The sequence below is a fragment of the Rhinopithecus roxellana genome, chromosome 4 (assembly GCF_007565055.1).
Source record: "Rhinopithecus roxellana isolate Shanxi Qingling chromosome 4, ASM756505v1, whole genome shotgun sequence".
NCBI classification, from domain to species: Eukaryota; Metazoa; Chordata; class Mammalia; order Primates; family Cercopithecidae; genus Rhinopithecus; species Rhinopithecus roxellana.
In genome coordinates, this window is record NC_044552.1 from 168,527,062 (window position 1) to 168,552,457 (window position 25,396).

General features: G+C 34.4%; 1 protein-coding gene across 2 annotated transcripts in view; it reads right to left on the reverse strand.

Moving 5' to 3' along the window:
- TBC1D32 (TBC1 domain family member 32) overlaps nt 1-25,396 on the reverse strand; it is a 255,150-nt gene that overhangs the window by 16,477 nt on the left and 213,277 nt on the right. For both annotated transcript variants that reach the window (XM_030929510.1, XM_030929511.1), the window contains 4 exons: nt 21,756-21,825; nt 19,648-19,763; nt 19,090-19,244; nt 6,536-6,676 (listed from right to left, as the gene is read on the reverse strand). In XM_030929510.1, coding sequence (XP_030785370.1) covers nt 6,536-6,676; nt 19,090-19,244; nt 19,648-19,763; nt 21,756-21,825 — 482 coding nt within the window. The remainder of the gene's footprint in view (nt 1-6,535; nt 6,677-19,089; nt 19,245-19,647; nt 19,764-21,755; nt 21,826-25,396) is intronic.

Sequence of the window (25,396 nt, forward strand, 5' to 3'; positions counted from 1 at the left end):
GATTAAAGACTTAAATGCTAGACCTAAAACCATAAAAACCCTAGAAGAAAACCTAGGCAATACCATTCAGGACACAGGCATGGGCAAGGACTTCATGTCTAAAACACCAAAAGCAATGGCAACAAAAGCCAAAATTGATAAATGGGATCTAATTAAACTAAAGAGCTTCTGCACAGCAAAAGAAACTACCATCAGAGTGAACAGGCAACCTACAGAATGGAAGAAAATTTTTGCAATCTACTCATCTGACAAAGGGCTAATATCCAGAATCTACAAAGAACTCAAACAAACTTACAGGAAAAAAACAAACAACCCCATCAAAAAGTGGGCAAAGATATAAACAGTCACTTCTCAAAAGAAGACATTCATACAGCCAACAGACACATGAAAAAATGCTCATCCTCACTGGCCATCAGAGAAATGCAAATCAAAACCACAATGAGATACTATCTCACACCAGTTAGAATGGCAATCATTAAAAAGTCAGGAAACAACAGGTGCTGGAGAGGATGTGGAGAAATAGGAACACTTTTACACTGTTGGTGGGACTGTAAACTAGTTCAACCATTGTGGAAGACAGTGTGGCGATTCGTCAAGGATCTAGAACTAGAAATACCATTTGACTCAGCCATCCCATTACTGGGTATATACCCAAAGGATTATAAATCATCCTTCTATAAAGACACATGCACATGTATGTTTATTGTGGCACTATTCACATGAGCAAACACTTGGAACCAACCCAAATGCCCAAAGTAATTTATAGATTCAATGCTATTCTGATCAAGTCATCACTGACTTTCTTCACAGAATTGGAAAACAACTACTTTAAAGTTCATATGGAACAAAAAAGCCTGAGTAGCCAAAACAATCCTAAAGGAAAAGAACAAAGCTGGAGGCATCAGGCTACCTGACTTCAAACTATACTACAAGGCTACAGTAACCAAAACAGCATGGTACTGGTACCAAAACAGATATATAGACCAATGGAGCAGAACAGAGGCCTCAGAAATAACACCACACATGTACAACCATCTGTTCTTTAACAAACCTGACAAAAGCAAGCAATGGGGAAAGGATTCCCTGTCTAATAAATGGTGTTGGGAAAACTGGCTAGTGATATGCAGAAAACTGAAATTGGACTCCTTCCTTATATTTTTTACAAAAAATAACTCAAGATGGATTAAAGATTTAAATGTAAGACCTCAAACTATAAAAACCCTAGAAGAAAACCTAGGCAATACCATTCAGGACATAGGCATGGGCAAAGACTTCATGACTAAAACACCAAAAGCAATGGCAGCAAAAGCCAAAATTGACAAATGGGATCTAATTAAACTAAAGAGCTTCTGCACAGAAAAAGAAAGTATCATCAGAGTGAATAGGCAACCTACAAAATGGGAGAAAATTTTTGCAATCTATCCATCTGATAGAGGGCTACTATACAGAATCTACAAAGAACTCAAACAAATTTACAAGAAAAAAACAACCCCATCAAAAAGTGGGCAAAGAGTATGAACACACACTTCTCAAAAGAAGACATTTATGCAGCCAACAAACATATGAAAAAAAGCTCATCATCACTGGTTATTAGAAAAATGCAAATCAAACCCACAATGAGATACCACCTCACGCCAGTTAGAAAGGCAATCATTCAAAAGTCAGGAAACAACAGGTGCTGGAGAAGATGTGGAGAAATAGGAACACTTTTACACTGTTGGTGGGAGTGTAATTTAACTTAGTTCAACCATTGTGGAAGACAGTGTGGTGATTCCTCAAGTATCTAGAACCAGAAATACCATTTGACCCAGCAATCCCATTACTGGGTATATACCCAAGGGATTATAAATCGTTCTACTATAAAGACACATGCACACGTATGTTTATTGTGGCACTTTTCACAACAGCAAAGACTTGGAACCAACCCAACTGCCCATCAATGATAGACTGGATAAAGAAAATGTGGCACATATATACCATGGAATGCTATGCAGCCATAAAAAATGATGAGTTCATGTCCTTTGCAGGGACATGGATGAAGCTGGAAACCATCATTCTCAGCAAACTAACACAAGAACCAAAAACTAAACACCGCATCTTCTCAGTCATAAGTGGGAGTTGAACAATGAGAACACATGGACACAAGGGAGGGGAACATGACAGACTGGGGCCTATTGCGTCGTGGGGGCCTAGGGGAGGGAGAGCATTAGGAGAAATACCTAATGTAGATGATGGGTTGATGGGTGCAGCAAACCACCATGGCACATGTATACCTATGTAACAAACCTGCACATTCTGTACATGTACCCCACAACGTAAAGTATAATAATAATAACAAAACATAAGTCAAAAAAGTCTGGTTAAAACAATTACCTACAGATACTCAATTAAGTCAAAATAGGTATGATTTACAAATGATAGTTTTCTGATTCAAAGATACTATTTTTAACAACTCCTCTGGCTTCATTTGCCTTCATCATAGAAAAAGTATCAGTAAAGTAAGGAAGAAAACTAACTTGGAATAAAAGTGGTTTCAAGTCCTTACACTATCTGAATGACCTCTGCAAGTCAATTCACTCCATTGATCCTGAATTTCTCCATCTGTCACACAATAAAGGTTAAAATTTTAAATGAAAAAATAACCACTCTTTATACTATGAAGAAACATGAAAAACATAAGACTATTTTTGTTGCACTTCATAGTACAATACTATGAAGTGTGTATATGTAGTACATATATACACTTATGTATATATAGTACAATGTAATACTATGAAGCAAGACACTGTGTCAGAAACTCAAGGGACCTGATGTGAGGCACATATATATCCATACCTTTAAAGATCTTCAATTAAAAAGAGCAAGTAAAGAATACAAATAATGATTCCACAAAGCAAGACATGTGTTTCTACTAAAAGAGGGGTACAGAAGCAGTGTACAAACACAGAGCAAAATACTTGTAAAAGATCCAGGATATTTCCATCTGGACATATATTAAAGGACAAGTACCAACAAGCAAAAATAACTCACAGGAAGGGAGAAGGTAGTATCTCAAGATGCAATGGATCCAAAACATGAAGAGAGGGAAGACATACACATTTATAAAGACATATGCATTTATAAATCTGACGCTGAACAAGGGCCATGCCCAGCCTTCATATCCTGCTTTGCATTTGTATGATTTACATTTTCAAAAAGCATTGTGTCACAAAAAAATAAACAGTTTTCTATAATCCTGCTTTCATAATAGTGGGGAAAAAACAGCAAATAAGAAAATCTAAGCAGGTTTTTATACTTTATATCCAGGGGATTATCTGTGTTAGCCTAATTGTTGACATAGTACAATATAATAATCAATGATATGCAGGATAGTGACTCCAAGGAATTATAAGAGATGAATCATTAAAGATACATGGTACTTCTTAAGCCAGGAAAATGAACAAAATACAGTAAGACATTTTTTTAACAAAAGATAAAATTAGTCAAAAAGTTAATGAGAACATTTGATTTTCTGTTGGTCATTTAAAAATAATATATATTCGAATTTCTTTTTTCTTTCCAAACTCAGTTACTACTAAAAGAAACTCTACAACAAATATGCATTTCTTACTACATTTATTTTTTTGTACTTCAGTTGAGCTTATTTTTACTTTAGAGATCTGTGTATTTCATTTAGCAATCTGCCTACAAATTATTCACTAATCAACCAATTCCTCAGTGCCTAAAAATACACAACTTCAAAAAGCACTGCTCCTAATTAGATCAAAATGAATAAGCTACGAAATGTGTATCCAAATAATTACTTAATCACATATACCTATTTAGTTACTTAAAAGTTGTTTTCATATTTTATAATTAGCAATAAAATGGTAAATAATATCAACAGAGCAATGATACAACTTCCTAAGACAGATTAACTCACATGGGGAGTCATTAAAAGGACATTTTTATATGACTTTAAGAGAAAGAATAGCATTACTGTTTCAAAATAATGAAGTGGCTGTTATTAAATAAATCTGCCATTTGCATGTAGTTCCAAATTAATAAAAATACATAAAACTGATAAAGATATATCCAATTACTAGATGGATATTCTCTTTTTAATCACTAAATCGATAGAGCAGGGCTTGAGGTATTGCAAGGTTTTCCCATAGTCTTTGTTGGTCCAGTTTTAAATTAAAGAGCATATGGTAGAGACTCATAAATTACTGTATTCTTTAGACAATACACATGACACTAACGTAGAGTAGAAAAGCAAAAAGGAACTCTCAGGAATGTACTGTTCCCAGTTGAGTTTTTTAGAAGAATAGAAAGAATTGATTATTGAGTTTATAGTAAACGTTTAAACAACTGCCTCTGACCAGACTTAAAAAATTTTGTGATTTAAAATTCTAAAAAGCGTTTTAGGTACATAAAGCAAGAGCAAAAATTGACCAAGGAAGAGTATTCCTTTAAACTACGTGCAATTCCTTGCTATATTTAAATTTCTTATTAACTTCAGAAAGTTTAAAATAGGAAGAATAACCTCATACAAATCAATTTAATAAATGATATAAAGTTTCTTCAAAATAAATATAAAAGCTCATATCATAATATCAAGAAAAACTAGTGTCTAATTAAGTGGAAAAGGTTTCCTATAGGATAAATCTAAGGGAACGCAAGGATAGTTTACTATTAAGAAAAACTAGTGTCTAAGTAAGTGGAAAAGGTTCCCTATAGGATAAATCTAAGGGAACGCAAGGATAGTTTACTATTAAGAAATCTATTACTGTATCACATACAAATATCAAAGAAGTCCCAAGATCAAGTTAATCTTAATCATAAAATATATTGGTGAAATTCTACATGATAATTTAATTAAATGAGACAAAATTCAATACTTTAGAAACCAAGACTGGCAGGATTCTTCTATAGCATTGATGTAGAATAATTCTCTCTAATAGACACTACTTAATGATAACATGCCGGATAATTTCTCAATAATTCAAGTCTAAAACATGTAAGCAATTATGTATAATTATTTTGGAAGCACTAGATAATTTAATAAAAACAAAATGAAACAAAGTATATTAACATTACAAAGATGGAGAATATAAATAAATCGACACAAGTCTAGAAAAAATATAACAGAATATAAAAAGATATATATTTAGTAATTATTAGCCATAACCAAAGAGAAAATAAAATTGAAACAGATCTCAAACTATACTCACTGGCAATATCTGTAATGAGAAATGTATCATATCCATGTGGAAAAAAATATGGTCTTACTAGATATGACACAAAACAAACAAATGGAAAAGCTTACTATCTTCCTAGATAGACTGAGTATAATAACATAATTTTTCTCAAAATAATTTATAATTTAACATAATAGCAATCTAAGTCTGATCCAAATTTAAATGGCCAGTTTAAATTGAGCAAACACATCTCAAAGTATATGTAGTATACACAGAAATAGTTAATTAACTTTTTAGAGGAAGGTGGAAAGTAAATAATAGGCTTATTTTTACTCAACATTAAGACATAATACAAAGTTACAATAAGTAAAATATAATTTAGGAATTGAAGCAATTTGGACAGTTGGTGCTACTTTAAAATGTCTACAAATCAATAAGATACACTCTAGTATAGGTGGGCAATTAATGAGATTCAATTAATTAACAAAATTATGGACATATCATTAAACTTACTAATGTTCAAAGAAACACAAAATTTTAAAAAGGGTAACAATTTTCACCTATTAAATTAGTGATTAGTTTTGAAAAAGCCAAATACCCAAACATGAAAAATAGGGACAGTCTTCATTTTTGTTAGAAGAACACAATCAAATTCATTTGATAACATGAGTCAAGAGCCTCAAAACTATTAATACTTACAACTTTAGATTAAGTATTTCTGCTCTCTCAGACCCTGACCTAAAGATTTAATTCTAAAGACAGATGAAGGTTTAAACCCTACAATATTAATTTTAGCCTGATTATAACATAGTGAAGCAACAATGCACACCTCCACCAACGAAGGACTGGCTATGCACAGAAAGGAGGATCTGTGGCTACTACTGTATATGACCACCAAGGCTGTGCACTGTGTAACTTGAGGCCCTAGAAAAAAACATTAAGCCTTCCTAGATCCTAACAGTAGAAACTAAGGCTGAGGCACATAGGTTAATCAACTGGGATTTTTTGTTAGATAAGACACAGTATCTCAGATACGAAACAATGTTGGCAAGAATTCTTGCCCTCTGTTACCTCAGTTAATCACTGGCATTATGAAACAAGTATTACCATCTCCATTAAAAAGCCTACAGACTTTCAGACAGTTCATGCCCTGAATAGCTGAAATTTTGTTAATAGTAGACAGTTTTATAAAGCAAACTTATATAATAACAGGCCTGGGGGAAAAAGCTAGTTTGATGATTTTAAATACACACTTTTATTAATTTAAATGTATTTCCTTATTTGATGAGAACACAGTTTTATTTGAAGACATTGAGATAAAGCAGTTGAAGAAATGCTACTCTCTTATGGATTACCTGTGATGGTGCAAAGCCAGACATGTGAAAAGCTGAAAACACAAGAGGCAACTCAGCCTTCAGTAGCATTTCAATATAATGGGTGCTGCAAAAATATACTGGATGGATGCCAGAGTCTACAGTGTCAACAGGTAGGTAACTCTACATAAAAGAGAAAAATTAAAAATTAAATAATAGATACACAGATCATTTAAAATAATCCAACATACCTATTTTCCTTTTGCTGTAAATTGCTGCTTCAAAATTAATATGGTGGCATAACAAATTACTGTAAATATTATAATTATGTAAAGTAAAAAGAATGTTAAACAGTGTTGAAAGAAGAAATTTTGATAAAGGCAGTGTTATATACCTTCCAAGACTCAGGAATAGAGTTAATAATTTATAATTTTGGCAACTTAAACCCTTTTGGAAAGATGAGGAGGGCTGTTACATGAAAGAAAAAATACACGTGTGAGTACATGAGTAATATTTTACATTTTAATACTAAGTGTATTGAAATATGCTTAATATTCTTGGCTTTGGCCAATGATTCTCTAATGTCAAAGGATTTTAGTTTTGTCAGCTCTTGAAGATATTTGCATTGTCCCCTTTACTATGTTGATATTAACCTAAATCTGACCCTGAATTAATGATAATTCAAATTGGAAATGATATGAGAAACTAATCTCTAAAACTGGGAAAGAAGTGCACAAGGCATTCCCATCAAGGTTCGCAGGCCAACTATTTTGTATAAAATTTATGTTTATTTTTATATAATTGTATATTGATAGTTACTTATATTTTATTTTATATATAGTACATATGTATGTGAATATATACACGCATATATATTTACAAATATGTTGTTTATTTTTTCAATTTAGATCTTAGGTACAATTTATCATTGCAAATGATCAACAATGAACAGGGTATTACCAAAAATTCGACATATACCCATAATAATTGCTTTTTAACAAAGAGTAATAAACCTGAAGGTATAATTTTATGAAAAGAAAAACTGTTCAACTAGCAATTATATCAATAAAAACATTAATCAAATTAGATCTGAAGATTTTAAATAATCCAAAGACTGCCAAAAAGGTATCTTATCTTCTTGCTTTTACTGGACAAATCTTATTTTCAAACTTTTTAAATAAAATAAAGTTAATACTTTTAACTTAAAACAAATTAAACTCATAGCAATTATACGAGTTGAAATACGGAAGATTTCTTTAAAGCCTTATTGCTAATGCTAGGATGCTTTTAAGAATTTAGGTTTGAGTTATACACTGAAGTTTCTGAAATCAGCAAGTTGATTTACAGTGGTTTTTCTGTTTTATCATTCATCATCATAAATGATTTATTATTTCACATTCCAGAAATATATATTTGTAGAAACATAAATATTTATGTAAATGTATATTTATGAAGGGTTCTCCCAGAGATACCTCACAGTACTTGAAAAAAACATTATTTTTGTGCATTAATGAATGAAGAGATAGCACAGTAATTAGACATCTTGTAGCCAACTTTGTATCGATATGTAGGACAAAAACAAAACTTTAATGAGTCATTAAAATAATAATATGGACTGAATGAGAAATAGTATCCATTGATTTATCTTCTTTTGTGAAATACTGCAATGTGTTTCACTAATGACTATTTGTAGAATGAGCAAATTTAATAAGCATACATGAAAACAAAAATCAACTCATAAATACATTTTAGTTTTTCCATGCAAACTTAGGTAATAATTTTCTGATTACATGTCTACTAGTAGTATAAGAGTTCTATGTATAGGAAATGATTCATATACAGGCCACATTAGAAATACCTTTAGAGTAGGTCCATTAAGAGATACAGGCAATAGATTTATTAATTATATTTTCAAGGAAAATAAGTCGTTGTTATATAATGGACTCCCTATATTGAGGCAAGAGTTCTATTCTTATAAATTAGACTCTGTTGGAAGAAATTTTGCCATACTTTGTGGTAACACAGCTCCTGATACCAAGCCTTGCATAGAATAGTTGCTCAACATATTATTGACTGAATGCTAAAAAGAAAAGATGCTAATGATTACACACACGGATTGCACAGTGTGCAATTATTAGTGTCTTTTCTGTCATACAGTAAGCTCACTTATATAAAAAGTTTCATTAGTTCATCTATTAATTACCATTGCATGCCTCTATTTTACAGGAAACATTGTTCATAAAACCAGATCAATAGTGACAGCTCTGAGTCACATGAATATAACACAAGGTCTTCTGAATCATCAAATGATAAATTGTTTATTATACTTAAAGTGTTTTGATGTAATTTGTTTAGTCACCACTCTCTGAAAGGACAGTAACTCTTTATCATTCAGAATATCGGATTAATGGAACACATGCAGGACAACAGCATTTAGCATCATCTAATTAATAATCTAATACATAAACTATGCTAAGACAAAGTGCAAAAAAATTGTCAATAAAAAATTGGCTTTGTAGATCCTAGAAAGTGACATAACATGAAGCAAGGACTTTACAACATAACACTCTTCAGAATACTATATATTACTTTAGTGATTAATAATAAAAGATTAATGTTTACAAATAAAACAGTGGTCTTAATTTTTTTTCTTCCATTATAGGTCTTTTGATGAGTCATTTTATTCCTGATATTAAGAAAATAAACTAGTTCTACGTTGCTATGAAAATGAAATAGAAAGACCCCATTAGAAAGATTTGAAACTCTCCAATTCAAACGGATTCAGTCTAGTTTGGTCCAGTCTAATCCTCCACCTTTCAGACTTTGTGGGCAAAAAAGATGTGCCATGCTTTACAGCAATGTTGTAGTTAACTTGTGCATCATGCATAGGGGTAAACAAAAAATTTTGCAGATTTTTTAACACTTTGATTCTATAATTCTAGATAACATCAATCTTTCTCCTGTCAGAAAAAAAAAAAATGGAAAAACTGAATCTGCAAATATGATTAAGACTTACAGTCACATATAAGAAAAGGAAGGGGTTTTACACTAGACATCTTTCCTACAAGTGATTGGTCACATGGCTTACATTTGTTGATATTCTAAAAGGGGTTACAAGTATGTCATGCCATTCTACTAACTGTAAAATTTAAATGTAAATTTATACTTGAATACTATTAGAATTTTTAAATCCATGAACTTTCTGAACTAGGTAATTGTTATTTCAAGAAGAGTAAGGGAGGGCTTCTGTAGTGGCTACCCAATAACTATTGCATGAATTTCCTGTTGAACTATACTACTTCATTTGAGTATTACCTTAGCCTGATTTGTCAGTGGAGTTTTGTTTGTATATGCATGTAAAATACTCTGGTTTTTATTTCAGTTTAATTAGGTTTCCTTTTTCATATGTTTTTACAGAGAGAGGAAATTTATAATAATTACTTCTATTTATTCTTTGAAATTACATATTTCTATGAAAATAATCTCCTGATTTTTCTTAATATATCATTTTATTAATGGCTTCATTGTTAACAACTGGTCAAACTCTGATTCTTGATCAAACTCCATAAAGAATAACTATTTCATCATTTAGAAACTATTTCATCATTTAGAAAGTTTTTTTTGGGTCGCGGAGCAAGATGGCCGAATAGGAACAGCTCCAGTCTCCAATTCCCAGCGCGAGCGACACAGAAGACCAGTGATTTCTGCATTTTCAACTGAGGTACTGGGGTCATCTCACTACGGAGTGCCGGACAATCGGTGCTGGTCCCTTGCTGCAGCCCGACCAGCGAGAGCTGAAGCAGGGCGAGGCATCGCCTCACCTGGGAAGCACAACGGGGAAGGGAATCCCTTTTCCTAGCCAGGGGAACTGAGACACACAACACCTGGAAAATCGGGGAACACCCACCCCAATACTGCGCTTTAAGCAAACGGGCACACCAGGAGATAATATCCCACACCTGGCCAGGAGGGCCCCACACCCACGGAGCCTCCCTCATTGCTAACACAGCAGTCTGCAATCTAACCACAAGGCAGCAGCGAGGCTGGGGGAGGGGCGCCCGCCATTGCTGAGGCTTAAGTAGGTAAACAAAGCCGCTGGGAAGCTCGAACTGGGTGGAGCTCACAGCAGCTCAAGGAAACCTGCCTGTCTCTGTAGACTCCACCTCTGGAGACAGGCCACAGTTAACAACAACAACAACAAAAGCAGCAGAAATCTTTGAAGACGCAAACGACTCTGTCTGACAGCTTTGAAGAGAGCAGTGGATCTCCCAACACGGAGGTTGAGATCTGAGAACGGACAGACTGCCTGCTCAAGTGGGCCCCTGACCCCTGAGTAGCCTAACTGGGAGACATCCCCCACTAGGGGCAGTCTGACACCCCACACCTCACAGGGTGGACTACACCCCTGAGAGGAAGCTTCCAAAGTAAGAATCAGACAGGTACACTCGCTGTTCAGCAATATTCTATCTTCTGCAGCCTCTGCTGCTGATACCCAGGCAAACAGGGTCTGGAGTGGACCTCAAGCAATTTCCAACAGACCTACAGCCGAGGGTCCTGACTGTCAGAAGGAAAACTATCAAACAGGAAGGACACCTATACCAAAACCCCATCAGTACGTCACCATCATCAAAGACCAGAGACAGATAAAACCAAAAAGATGGGGAAAAAGCAGGGCAGAAAAGCTGGAAATTCAAAAAATAAGAGCACATCTCCCCCTGCAAAGGAGCACAGCCCATCACCAGCAACGGATCAAAGATGGTCAGAGAATGACTTTGACGAGATGAGAGAAGAAGGCTTCAGTCCATCAAACTTCTCAGTGCTACAGGAGGAATTACGTACACAGCGCAAAGAAACTAAAAATATTGAAAAGAGTGGAAGAATTGATAGCTAGAATAATTAATGCAGATAAGATCATAAATGAAATGACAGAGATGAAAACCATGATATGAGAAATACGTGACACATCCACAAGCTTCAGTAACCGACTCAATCAACTGGAAGAAAGAGTATCAGCGATTGAGGATCAAATGAATGAAATGAAGCGAGAAGAGAAACCAAAAGAAAAAAGAAGAAAAAGAAATGAACAAAGCCTACAAGAAGTAGGGGATTATGTAAAAAGACCAAATCTACGTCTGATTGGGGTGCCTGAAAGTGAGGAGGAAAATGGAACCAAGTTGGAAAACACTCTTCAGGATATCATCCAGGACAACTTCCCCAACCTAGTAGGGCAGGCCAACATTCAAATTCAGGAAATACAGAGAACGCCACAAAGATACTCCTCCAGAAGAGCAACTCCAAGACACATAATTGCCAGATTCACCAAAGTTGAAATGAAGGAAAGAATCTTAAGGGCAGCCAGAGAGAAAGGTCGGGTTACCCACAAAGGGAAGCCCATCAGACTAACAGCAGATCTCTCGGCAGAAAATCTACAAGCCAGAAGAGAGTGGGGGCCAATATTCAACATTCTTAAAAAAAAAGAATTTTAAACCCAGAATTTCATATCCAGTCAAACTAAGTTTCATAAGTGAAGGAGAAATAAAATGCTTTACAGATAAGCAAATGCTTAGAGATTTTGTCACCACCAGGCCCGCCTTACAAGAGACCCTGAAGGAAGCCCTAAACATGGAAAGGAACAACCGGTACCAGCCATTGCAAAAACATGCCAAAATGTAAAGACCATCGAGGCTAGGAAGAAACTGCATCAACTAACGAGCAAAATAGCCAGTTAATATCATAATGGCTGGATCAAGGTCACACATAACAATATTAACCTTAAATGTAAATGGATTAAATGCTCCAATGAAAAGACACAGACTGGCAAACTGGATAAAGAGTCAAGACCCATCAGTCTGCTGTATTCAGGAGACCCATCTCACATGCAGAGACATACATAGGCTCAAAATAAGGGGATGGAGAAAGATCTACCAAGCAAATGCAGAACAAAAAAAAGCAGGGGTTGCAATCCTAGTCTCTGATAAAACAGACTTTAAACCCTCAAAGATCAAAAGAGACAAAGAAGGCCATTACATAATGGTAAAGGGATCAATTCAACAGGAAGAGCTAACTCTCCTAAATATATATGCACCCAATACAGGAGCACCCAGATTCATAAAGCAAGTCCTTAGAGACTTACAAAGAGACTTAGACTCCCATACAATAATAATGGGAGACTTCAACACTCCACTGTCAACATTAGACAGATCAACGAGACAGAAAGTTAACAAGGATATCCAGGAATTGAACTCATCTCTGCACCAAGTAGACCTAATAGACATCTATAGAACTCTCCACCCCAAATCAACAGAATATACATTCTTCTCAGCACCACATCGCACTTATTCCAAAATTGACCACATAATTGGAAGTAAAGCACTCCTCAGCAAATGTAAAAGAACAAAAATTATAACAAACTGTCTCTCAGACCACAGTGCAATCAAACTAGAACTCAGGACTAAGACACTCAATCAAAACCGCTCAACTACATGGAAACAGAACAACCTGCTCCTGAATGACTACTGGGTACATAATGAAATGAAAGCAGAAATAAAGATGTTCTTTGAAACCAAAGAGAACAAAGACACAACATACCAGAATCTCTGGGACACATTTAAGGCAGTGTGTAGAGGGAAATTTATAGCACTAAATGCCCACAAGAGAAAGCAGGAAAGATCTAAAATTGACACTCTAACATCACAATTAAAAGAACTGGAGAAGCAAGAGCAAACACATTCAAAAGCTAGCAGAAGGCAAGAAATAACTAAGATCAGAGCAGAATTGAAGGAGATAGAGACACAAAAAACCCTCCAAAAAATCAATGAATCCAGAAGTTGGTTTTTTGAAAAGATCAACAAAATTGACAGACCGCTAGCAAGACTAATAAAGAAGAAAAGAGAAAAATCAAATAGACGTAATAAAAAATGATAAAGGGGATATCACCACCGACTCCACAGAAATACAAACTACCATCAGAGAATACTATAAACACCTCTACACAAATCAACTAGAAAATCTAGAAGAAATTGATAATTTCCTGGACACTTACACTCTTCCAAGACTAAACCAGGAAGAAGTTGAATCCCTGAATAGACCAATAGCAGGCTCTGAAATTGAGGCAATAATTAATAGCCTACCAACCAAAAAAACTCCAGGACCAGATGGATTCACAGCTGAATTCTACCAGAGGTACAAGAAGGAGCTGGTACCATTCCTTCTGAAACTATTCCAATCAATTGAAAAAGAGGGAATCCTCCCTAACTCATTTGATGAGGCCAACATCATCCTGATACCAAAGCCTGGCAGAGACACAACAAAAAAAGAACATTTTAGACCAATATCCCTGATGAACATCGATGCAAAAATCCTCAAGAAAATACTGGCAAACCGGATTCAGCAGCACATCAAAAAGCTTATCCACCATGATCAAGTGGGCTTCATCCCTGGGATGCAAGGCTGGTTCAACATTCGCAAATCAATAAACGTAATCCAGCATATAAACAGAACCAAAGACAAGAACCACATGATTGTCTCAATAGATGCAGAAAAGGCTTTTGACAAAATTCAACAGCCCTTCATGCTAAAAACGCTCAACAAATTCGGTATTGATGGAACGTACCTCAAAATAATAAGAGCTATTTATGACAAACCCACAGCTAATATACTGAATGGGCAAAAACTGGAAAAATTCCCTTTGAAAACTGGCACAAGACAGGGATGCCCTCTCTCACCACTCCTATTCAACATAGTGTTGGAAGTTCTGGCTAGGGCAATCAGGCAAGAGAAAGAAGTCAAGGGTATTCAGTTAGGAAAAGAAGAAGTCAAGTTGTCCCTGTTTGCTGATGACGTGATTGTATATTTAGAAAACCCCATTGTCTCAGCCCAAAATCTCCTTAAGCTGATAAACAACTTCAGCAAAGTCTCAGGATACAAAATTAATGTGCAAAAATCACAAGCATTCTTATACACCAGTAACAGACAAACAGAGAGCCAAATCAGGAATGAACTTCCATTCACAACTGCTTCAAAGAGAATAAAATACCTAGGAATCCAACTTACAAGGGATGTCAAGGACCTCTTCAAGGAGAACTACAAACCACTGCTCAGTGAAATAAAAGAGGACACTAACAAATGGAAGAACATACCATGCTCATGGATAGGAAGAATCAATATCGTGAAAATGGCCATACTGCCCAAGGTTATTTATAGATTCAATGCCATCCCCATCCAGCTACCAATGAGTTTCTTCACAGAATTGGAAAAAACTGCTTTAAAGTTCATATGGAACCAAAAAAGAGCCCGCATTGCCAAGACAATCCTAAGTCAAAACGACAAAGCTGGAGGCATCACGCTACCTGACTTCAAACTATACTACAAGGCTACAGTAACCAAAACAGCATGGTACTGGTACCAGAACATAGAGATAGACCAATGGAACAGAACAGAGTCCTCAGAAACAATACCACACATCTGCAGCCATCTCATCTTTGACAAACCTGAGAGAAACAAGAAATGGGGAAAGGACTCCCTATTTAATAAATGGTGCTGGGAAAATTGGCTAGCCATAAGTAGAAAGCTGAAACTGGATCCTTTCCTTACTCCTTATACGAAGATTAATTCAAGATGGATTAGAGACTTAAATGTTAGACCTAATACCATAAAAACCCTGGAAGAAAACCTAGGGAATACCATTCAGGACATAGGCATGGGCAAGGACTTCATGTCTAAAACACCAAAAGCAATGGCAGCAAAAGCCAAAATTGACAAATGGGATCTAATTAAACTAAAGAGCTTCTGCACAGCAAAAGAAACTACCATCAGAGTGAACAGGCAACCTACAGAATGGGAGAAAATTTTTGCAATCTACTCATCTGACAAAGGGCTAATATCCAGAATCTACAAAGAACTCAAACAAATATACAAGAAAAAAACAAACAACCCCATCAAAAAGTGGGCAAAGGATATGAACAGACATTTCTCAAAAGAAGACATTCATACAGCCAACAGACACAAGAAAAAATGCTCATCATCACTGGCCATCAGAGAAATGCAAATCAAAACCACAATTGGATATCATCTCACACCAGTTAGAATGGCAATCATTAAAAAGTCAGGAAACAACAGGTGCTGGAGAGGATGTGGAGAAATAGGAACACTTTTACACTGTTGGCGGGATTGTAAACTAGTTCAACCATTATGGAAAACAGTATGGCAATTCCTCAAGGATCTAGAACTAGATGTACCATATGACCCAGCCATCCCACTGCTGGGTATATACCCAAAGGATTATAAATCATGCTGCTATAAAGACACATGCACACGTATGTTTATTGCGGCACTATTCACAATAGCAAAGACTTGGAATCAACCCAAATGTCCATCTGTGACAGACTGGATTAAGAAAATGTGGCACATATACACCATGGAATACTATGCAGCCATAAAAAAGGATGAGTTTGCGTCCTTTGTAGGGACATGGATGCAGCTGGAAACCATCATTCTTAGCAAACTATCACAAGAACAGAAAACCAAACACCGCATGTTCTCACTCATAGGTGGGAACTGAACAATGAGATCACTTGGACTCGGGAAGGGGAACATCACACATCGGGGCCTATCATGGGGAGGGGGTAGGGGGAAGGGATTGCATTGGGAGTTATACCTGATATAAATGATGAATAAATGGGTGCTGACGAGTTGATGGGTGCAGTACACCAACATGGAAAAAAAAAAAAGAAAGTTTTTTTCTTAGTAGCAAAGAATAATTGAAGATAGTTTGATTAAATCAATACATTAAAGGGTTCTTCTGGTGTAAATGATTTCGAAGGATAATTTTTCAAACTATTTTTACCTCATATGAGTAATATAACCATAGTTTACAAAATTTTAAGAACTTCAAATTAATGTTTCATTACTTCCTGTTTTGCTTATCCTAAGCTTTTTTTTTTTTTTTTTTAATCTTTTTAAGGTCATTTGTTTACAACATTCTTATGAATTCAGGGGATCTAGTATCTTTCAAATACATTTTCTAAAATAAAAACTTCCAGGTCCTTACATATTTCTATTAAAATATTAATGTATGCGGCTCACAACTGTAATCTCAGCTCTTTGGGAGGAAGAGAAGGGCAAATCACGAGATCAGGAGATCGAGACCATCCTGGCTAACACAGTGAAACCTGGTCTCTACTAAAAATACAAAAAATTAGCCGGGCATGGTGGTGGGCTACCCAGCCCGGTAGTCCCAGCTACTTGGGAGGTTGAGGCAGGAAAATGGCATGAACCCGGGAGGTGGAGCTTGCAGTGAGCCGAGATTGTGCCACTGCACTCCAGCCTGGATGACAGAGACTCTGTCTCAAAAAAAAATATATATATATATATAAATTTACACACTCAACATACATTTATTGAGTGATTACTATGGGCCTATAGTTTGGGACACACCTATGAACAAAACAGAAAACTCTTTTCAAAGAACTTACATTAAGTGTATAGATAAATAAATAAATATTAGGACTTGATATAGGCTATAAAAATGATAAAAAATAGGACAGGGTAATGAGGTTGAGGTAAGTGGAATTGGGGAAATAGGCTGATTTCTTTTTAGGTTGATTACAATAATATAAGGTTGAGCTAAAGAAGGTAGACACGTTTGTACTAATTAACAGCTAAAGCCAAAGTGTCACCATGTTGCAGATTTGTTCATATTATCAAGTTGCATAGAAACCATCACCACAATGTTTGAGACAATGGAACAAATGAAATAGAAAAGGTATCACTTTTAAATAATATATTAAGACTTACTGAATGCACTATCAAGTCAAGTGACATAGGGGAAATAGCAATTCAAAAGTTTGTTAGTCAGAAACATTTATACTGTCGTATAAATGTAAGATATTAGTAGCAGCACTTAGTTAACAGTTCTAGACAGAATTACTGCAGAGGAATCTTAACAGCATGTCATTTGTTTTACAAAGAAGCATCAAAACAAACTACTAGTAATAAAACATTCAACTTGATATATTTGTAATTGAAAAGAAAAAATGATGTTATGGAAGGCACTGCATTAAGTCTTCACTGACAGTATAGCTGCATCAGTAGAAAGGTGGCAAGGCTTTATATCAAGAGATCATTCTGAAAACCCCGAGCCAGTAATGTGTCACTTCCTTCCATTCACATATTCCATATTCAGTGATGCTATCAAAATGGTAAGTCAAATAAAATTCAAGCTGCTAGAGTCCTGCTTGTTTTCAGCTTTACAGAAAGAAATGCTTTCAGAACACAAGATCATCGATGCTATGAAAAAAAATAATGTACTATTTTATAGGCTCAAAGTATAAATAGAACTTTAGAAAATTATGGTTCAATATGATTCACTGGTGATGTTTAGATAGTGTCATAATCTGAACACTAAAGGCATAACTGTTAAGACTAGTGGAACGTAGATATTACTTTAAAATATTTGACAGGAGAATGAATGATTGGACACAAAATCCATACCCATTATCAACAGATTTTCAACATTACATTTGAAAATGAAAGAGTGAAAAGGCTTTTAGATTTTTAAAAATCTTCAAGTACAGTTTAAAGGAACAGAATTACTCAAATTCTGGTTAACAGCAGGAAAATGGTTTCATTGATTGGAGAAAAACCAGTGCATACTTTTTTTTGCCATTTGTTTCCCTCTGCTCATGGGAGGAAAATTTCTCATTATGGTGAAGACCAAGAACTGGATGATCTTTTTAAGTAACTGTACATAGCTACTTGAAGCATAACATTATAAAATTTTAATATTTAATGTATTCCATGATGAATTAATTTTATTTTCCTTATCACAAATATATATTGTAAAAAACACCTAATGAATATTTTCATCTCCACATACATACTCGTCAATCCCCTTAGTTTATCCTTGACTGCCATGTGATTTCACTGTCCAAATGCAACATGTCATGGAAAAGGTTTGAGAAACATTAGCATAGCTGATATGTTTGGCAGTTTCCCCTAGTTGGAAATCTTAACAACAGCCTATAAATAAATAAAATAAACATAAGCATTGTAAATTGATTGAGGGATATACTTACCTCTAAAGTAACCTCTGAGATTGTATAAGACTAGTAAAATCTTTCAAAATACATTACAATACTTTAAAAAACACTCAGTATAGATTTCTAAAATATATATAAAATGAGTGATTCTCTTATTCTATAGAAAATAGTTACAATATCTTCCTAATAAATGATTTTCTTATACTATAATCAGCCAGAGATTCTTTCTAACCAAGCAACAATACAAAACACCAATTCAATAGTTCTCTTTTTACGTGCAGAATTTAACTGATAAAACTATCATTTTTATTTCATTATGTTTCTATTTCATGAAAATGCTTCTAATATAAATCATTCAGTTACTATTAGGTAAGACACCAAGTATTTGAGAAAATGTCACATCTACATAATGAAAGAGAATCAGTCAAAAAACATTCAAGTAGAAAAATGAGTATAATTTATGACAAAGTCCTTCAAATACAATAACACCCCAGTGAATGTAAGTATAATATCTCTTAAAATTTCAAACCCTCCTTTAAAAACAGATTGAAGTCTTACAGAAATATGTAGTCTTGGCAACCAAAGGAAAGCAGAAGTCAGAAGCCTGGAGAATTGACGAAGAAATTGGAATGTTTTTTCTTTGTCTCCCAACATTATCATGAACAGAGAAGATACAAACCAGTCATGGCCAGTATAATTCCCTTGCAGGCAGACTGAAAAATAAAGTTAAGAAAACTTCACAATATTTTGTAAGACAAAATATTAAAATTCTATAAATACAATAAAATGAATATATTAAATAAAAAAGCAGACATTCTTATTCTGAGTTTATGAAACCTAGTTTTTAAATATTCTTAGATATGTCTGAAAATACATTCTAATGACTTTATTCAGTTTAAGATTCAATGAGTAAGACTAAATATAATGATTACAACTCAGTTTAACAAAATTCATATTTAAAATACAGAATAAAATACTGTAAGAGTACATCATAACAAATCACTAATATAGCTCAATGTACTATTTTACTATAAATATGTCCAGGTATGCCATCAAAGAATCATGAAAAATATGTGAAAAAAATTAAACTATTGTGAATCTACTCAAAAAGGATATGAAGAGAAGATTTTATGGAAGTTTGCTGCTGTTTCAGGAATCTCTCACAATGCTTTAAAACCAAGGTAAGATCATTTTCTGCACCATCTTTTAAGAGATTGAGGAATTTGCCATACCTATATTAAAAGCCCACAAAACATAAAAAATATCAGGTCTTGCAATGAATGTTTTAAAATTAGTTATTTTAGCATAACTATGTTATACAGAGCACTTATGAAAGATTAGCTCTCAATATATGTATCTGATTATTATGATATATTTGGATTAGCAGTATTCATCTGGTAAATATAAATAACTTTAAAGGAAGATGAAACAGTAATGAGAGAACAAAAGGATGATATCCTGTAGATGGAAAGTATAATATAAACATTTTTTCCTGAACTGAATCTAAAACATGGAATGTTGACAGGTTAGTTTTTACAAAATGTTGAGTGTACCTGTAGAGTTCATACAGTAATGGTCCTAAGGGAGGTGGTACTTCCCTCAGGGGCCACTATGGAAATTTGTAGGACTATTTTTCATTGTCATAGTGATCGGGGGGCACTACTGGTACTTAATGAGCAAGGGCCAGATGATTAGACATGGGACAGTCCTGAACAATAACCTGCAAATGTCCTATTTGTTACTGGTATGGATGAAAAAGTTGTTTATAATTATCTGAAACTAATTGTCTTAAAAAAAAAAAAAAAAACTTCTGTATTTTTTAGTATATATACAATGCAACTATGTGTAAATCAAGCAAAGGTAGTGCTTTTGCACTTCTGTACTTTTGAAACCTTACTAATATTTGCTCATCACTTTTTAAAGAGTTTCTTTGGGCCAGGTGTGGTGGCTCACGTCTGTAATCCCAGCACTTTGGGAGGTCAAGGTGGGTGGATCATGAGGTCACGAGTTTGAGACCAGCCTGACCAACATGGTGAAAACCCGTCTCTACTAAAACTATAAAAATTAGCTGGGCACGGTGGCATGCATCTGTAATCCCAGCTACTCAGCAGGCTGAGGCAGGAGAATCGCCTGAACCCGGGAGGCAGAGGTTGCAGTGAGCCAAGATTGTGCCACTGCACTCCAGCCTGGGTGATAGAGCGAGATTCTGTCTCAAAAAAAAAAAAAAAAAAAAAAAAAGTCTCTTTGCTCATGGCAACACTGTAGTATTTGAGCAAGGAAATCAAAAATTCGTCTGTATTTGTAGCTGCCAGAGTCACAATGATTTTACAATTGGATGCCAGCTATTTATCTTATACTGTAATATATTCAAACATTTCATAATAACTTTGTTTATTTCTTACAAATAAGATATTATATTGAGTTAAAAAATAGGTGACTAGCCTGCTTATACTATCTACGAAGTTCATTTCAGAATAGCAATAGGGCATTACAAAATACTTGTATAAAAAGCAGGCACAGCATCACAAAACATAATTAAGAGAATCATATGCCCAATGTGATACAGACGTGTAAGTTCAAATTATTAAATAATATCATTTTCATCATGTTGTGAATTTATAAAAACGCTCAGCTTTTTAAATAAGTCTTACATGTATCTTTTTAAAACTTGATTCTGAAAGTGACTCTATAAGTAAAATGAGGATGTTAAAATCCCCATTTAATAAGCGAGAAAGGGAAGTTTCAAGGGTTCAGTCCTTAACTCTCTGTTTGCTGTTTAGCTTACCCATTTCTTTTCAAAATTACAACTTGAGCATTAAAAACTCAAACTTCAATAAGTTTTTTAATTTTAACTTCTGCATCTGTCCTTCGGGTACTTTTGTACTCATCACCACGGAATTAATCATATTCTGGAAAATAGTATGACTGTGCTACCAATGTGCTGACTTTTACAATGTTATTTTTGTAAAAAACCTGATAGTCATGAGAGCTTAAACACACTGTAATTGGCCTCTGGAACAGCAATGAACTGTAACTGATTTACCTGTAGAGGTAATTTAATCATGTGCCAATATCCTCAAAAACAAAGTCATTTTCCAAATGATAAACTCTGCATTTAAAGTATACAAAATAGTTGGTTGTTAAATTAAATACTACTGAGCACATATGAGGCAGATAAAACAAATTCTAGAAATGCACAAGGGAGATATTTCCCTATAATATACCTGACAGTCATTTTAATGCCAAGCTGCTGCACAGATGAAAGGCTTTCATTCTTCACATTTGCATCAGTAGCTAAACACAACAGAAAACTGAATTATTAAAGTGTATAGAAGTTTGCATAATAATCACAGTTTAATTGAAAATTGATGAAAGCAATATTTTTACATATTTTAATGTGAATTTTGAAAACACTGATGAATTCATTATTTTAGGAACTGTCAGTTACATTTTCCAAGGAATTAACAGAAAACTTTTTACAAATAACTTTTTCCCATAAAAAGTTGGAAAACATATTAAATACAAAACAATGGTAGTTTTGAAACAATCTATTTTACTTGACTCTCAGAACAAAAAGAGGCATTGACCCAAAAAGTGATCTAGAAATACTACTTTCATCATGCAATATATACGTAAAACTTTGAATTACAAATATATACAAACATGGTTATTTCCTTCCTGACACTAATCTTTAAGTAATCAGTGTTCTACTTTTAATGTATGATAACATATGAAGGTAGAATGAATGAATTTCTTCCTGCAAGCCAAGTTTTCTTTGTGAAGTAGTTGTTGTAATCATCTAACCAAAAGTGAAGAAGGGGTTAGTTATATCTTATATTGTAATATATCCAAACATTTCATAAAGAATCACTTTTCATTTATTTCTTACAAATAAGATAGTGATTAGCTTGCTTATATTATCTACAAAGTCCATTTCAGAATAGAAATAGCATAGTACAGAGGACTGCAGGAGAGGCTGAAAGTCTGGATTAGTTCTTGAGAACAGCAGAAGACCAAACTAGGAGTGAACCCTCAAAGGCACAACCAAATAGCATTCAGGGTCTAGCTGAACTTTCAATTTCTGGCTGAGAAAACTGTAGTATGCATTCATACACACAAACACATGAACACACAATGCATGCACACACAATTAAGAGACTCATCACACAGTTATCTAGTGGTAGAGAAGACCAAAACCTAGGTTTTCAGAATATCATGAGGGTTTTTTTTTTTTGTTTTTTTTTTTTTACTGCATTACACATTGGTGTTTCTCATACTATCAATATAATCTATTTCACTTACAGGCTCATTCATCCCCTTAATAAATCATCTCTGATATAGTAAGTGTGGAACACCATGCAAGAAGCTATGAGGGATAAAAGATAAATTATACCTCATTCCCTAAAAAACTTTCCATGTAGTGTCAGAGCTCAAATGTGTATATAGATAACTCTGATAAAGGTATTTTAAAGTCCTATATGAAATAGGAATGATACAGATAAAGTGTTACATGAATTCAGAAGATGAAGAGATTATGTCTAGTTAGGAAGAAGTGGCATTTAAGTTGAACCTTAACATATATATATGTGCATGCTTATAGTAATACTAATGTTTTTTCCCTCTGGAAAGTATGATATCGATAGCTATCTTATTGGTAAAGGATGAGTGCGCAGTGGGTGGAGACAGGTGTTAAGAATGGGCGTTCCCATCATGATGTGTTCCACGGACCACAGTGGATTCTATCAGGAAGCACTGACCTAACACATCAGTGAAGAAAATAATAAAGTTACGGAGCAAGGTGAGAGGAGTTGTCCAAAGGAATTAGATGTGTTAAATGAGAAGGTTGTTTTCGTTCTTCCCTGTGTAAGAAAAGAGTTCTTACATAGTGGTCTAGTTGTGAGGCCTGAAATGAGTCCTTTCACTTTTCTAGAGTTGTACAAATAATTTCCAAGGTCTAGACCCTACCTAAAACTTTATGACACTGTTATCTTCAGAGTAAAAAAATAACTCTACACATTTCAACAGATAATGATTCTCAACTATGGTGGTGCATCTTCTGAGGAACTTTTTAAAAATAAAGATAAATAGACTTGACTCCAGACTACTAAATAAGATTGCCAGAGGGAATGTGCAGTCATTTGTATTTTTAAAGACCTCTACAGTTTATTTCTTACACAATAAAGTTAAGATTTACATTTAAAGGAATAAAAGTTACACTTAGATATAGTTACAATTGGACAGTTATACAACATTATCCAAATTTCACTTTAGTGTAGTGTAGCAAATTCTCAAAAGAGCTTTTAAATGAGAATATATGGAGGTGTTGGCATACCAAAACAAACATCAAATATCCATTTTAAAAAATCACTGATGTGAAAGAGATGTAAATAACTTTTGAATGAGCAAAACTATGCAGATAAAAATATGGAAGGAATAAAAACTTTCCCAAAGCAGGAATAAAGACACCAGAAAATGAGTTAGGGGCATATATTTAAAAATGGGCTTCAGGCCAGGCATGGTGGCGCAAGCTTGTAATCCCAGCACTCTGGGAGGCTGAGGGGGATGGATTACCTGAGGTCAGGAGTTCAAGACCAGCTTCACCAACATCGTGACACCTCATCTCTACTAAAAATACAAAAATTAGCCAGGCATGGTGGCACATGCCCGTAATCCCAGATATTGGGGAGGTTGAAGCAGAAGAATTGCTTGAACCTGGGAGACAGAGGTGTGAGTGGGCTGAGATCATGCCGCTGAACTCTAGCCTATGTGACAGAGCGAGAGTCCATCTCAAAAAAAAAAAAAAAAAAGAGGTTTCCATTTTAAATTTGTATGATATTTGATATACAATATCAATATACAATAAATCACTGTATATCATTGATATACAATAACTTAGCAAGCAAATTTTGTATTCCAAATACATCTCAGATGACAAAAGTTAGGTGGAAGAAACTTTTATTAAAAGTCTGGACTACATTAATTTATAAGGCAGGAATTGAAATCTCAAAAATAAAACTTACATAAAAGTCTGGACTACATTAATTTATAAGGCAGGAATTGAAATCTCAAAAATAAAACAAAACTGATGGGGAAAAATGAATAAGTAAAATGAAATAATTTAAAAAATGGACATCTTCAGAGGATTTTGATCCATATGCATGGCTGGTAATGAGTAATTAATTGATGTAGGAAAAACAGTGCATAGGATACATAATACATATTTAATGAATGAATGAATGAATGAATGAGTAAATGAATGAACCAACATCCAAAGAATAGCAACAAAAGAAATTATACTTTAAATATCAAACTAGAAGCAAGATGGAGAAGAAAACAGACATAGACTTAAAAACATTTTCTGTATATTAAAATCAAATAACACATAGAAGAGATAGCTCCCACTCCCCGAAGTCACTGTGAAAAGCATAATGAAATAAGTTGTTGAAGAGTCAACCAACCAATGACATGGATAGCATTATTCTTACCCACTTACTAACAATGCTTAATTCAATCTAAGCTAGAGTTAATAATTAAATTATTCAAAATAACCAATACTTTTAATTATAAATGCAATAGTTTCAAAATAAAATGAGTTGAGAAAATTTATGTAACATGAACTGAGACCACTCAGTGTGGTAATGCATTCTGTTCTATTTCTGGTTTGCAAACTAGCACATACAGCAGCAGTAGAAGAAATTAAATCTATCCTGCCTGGCACCTAATAGTGTGGAAAAAAAATAAACTTTCAGAAGAGTAAAGAATTTCTCCCATGGATGGAGAGGTAGTTACTGGTCGGCTGCTTACTGACTCTCCTAATGCCCTCCCTTATCTGTCCTAACGTAAGAAAACTCTTACTACCCAAAGA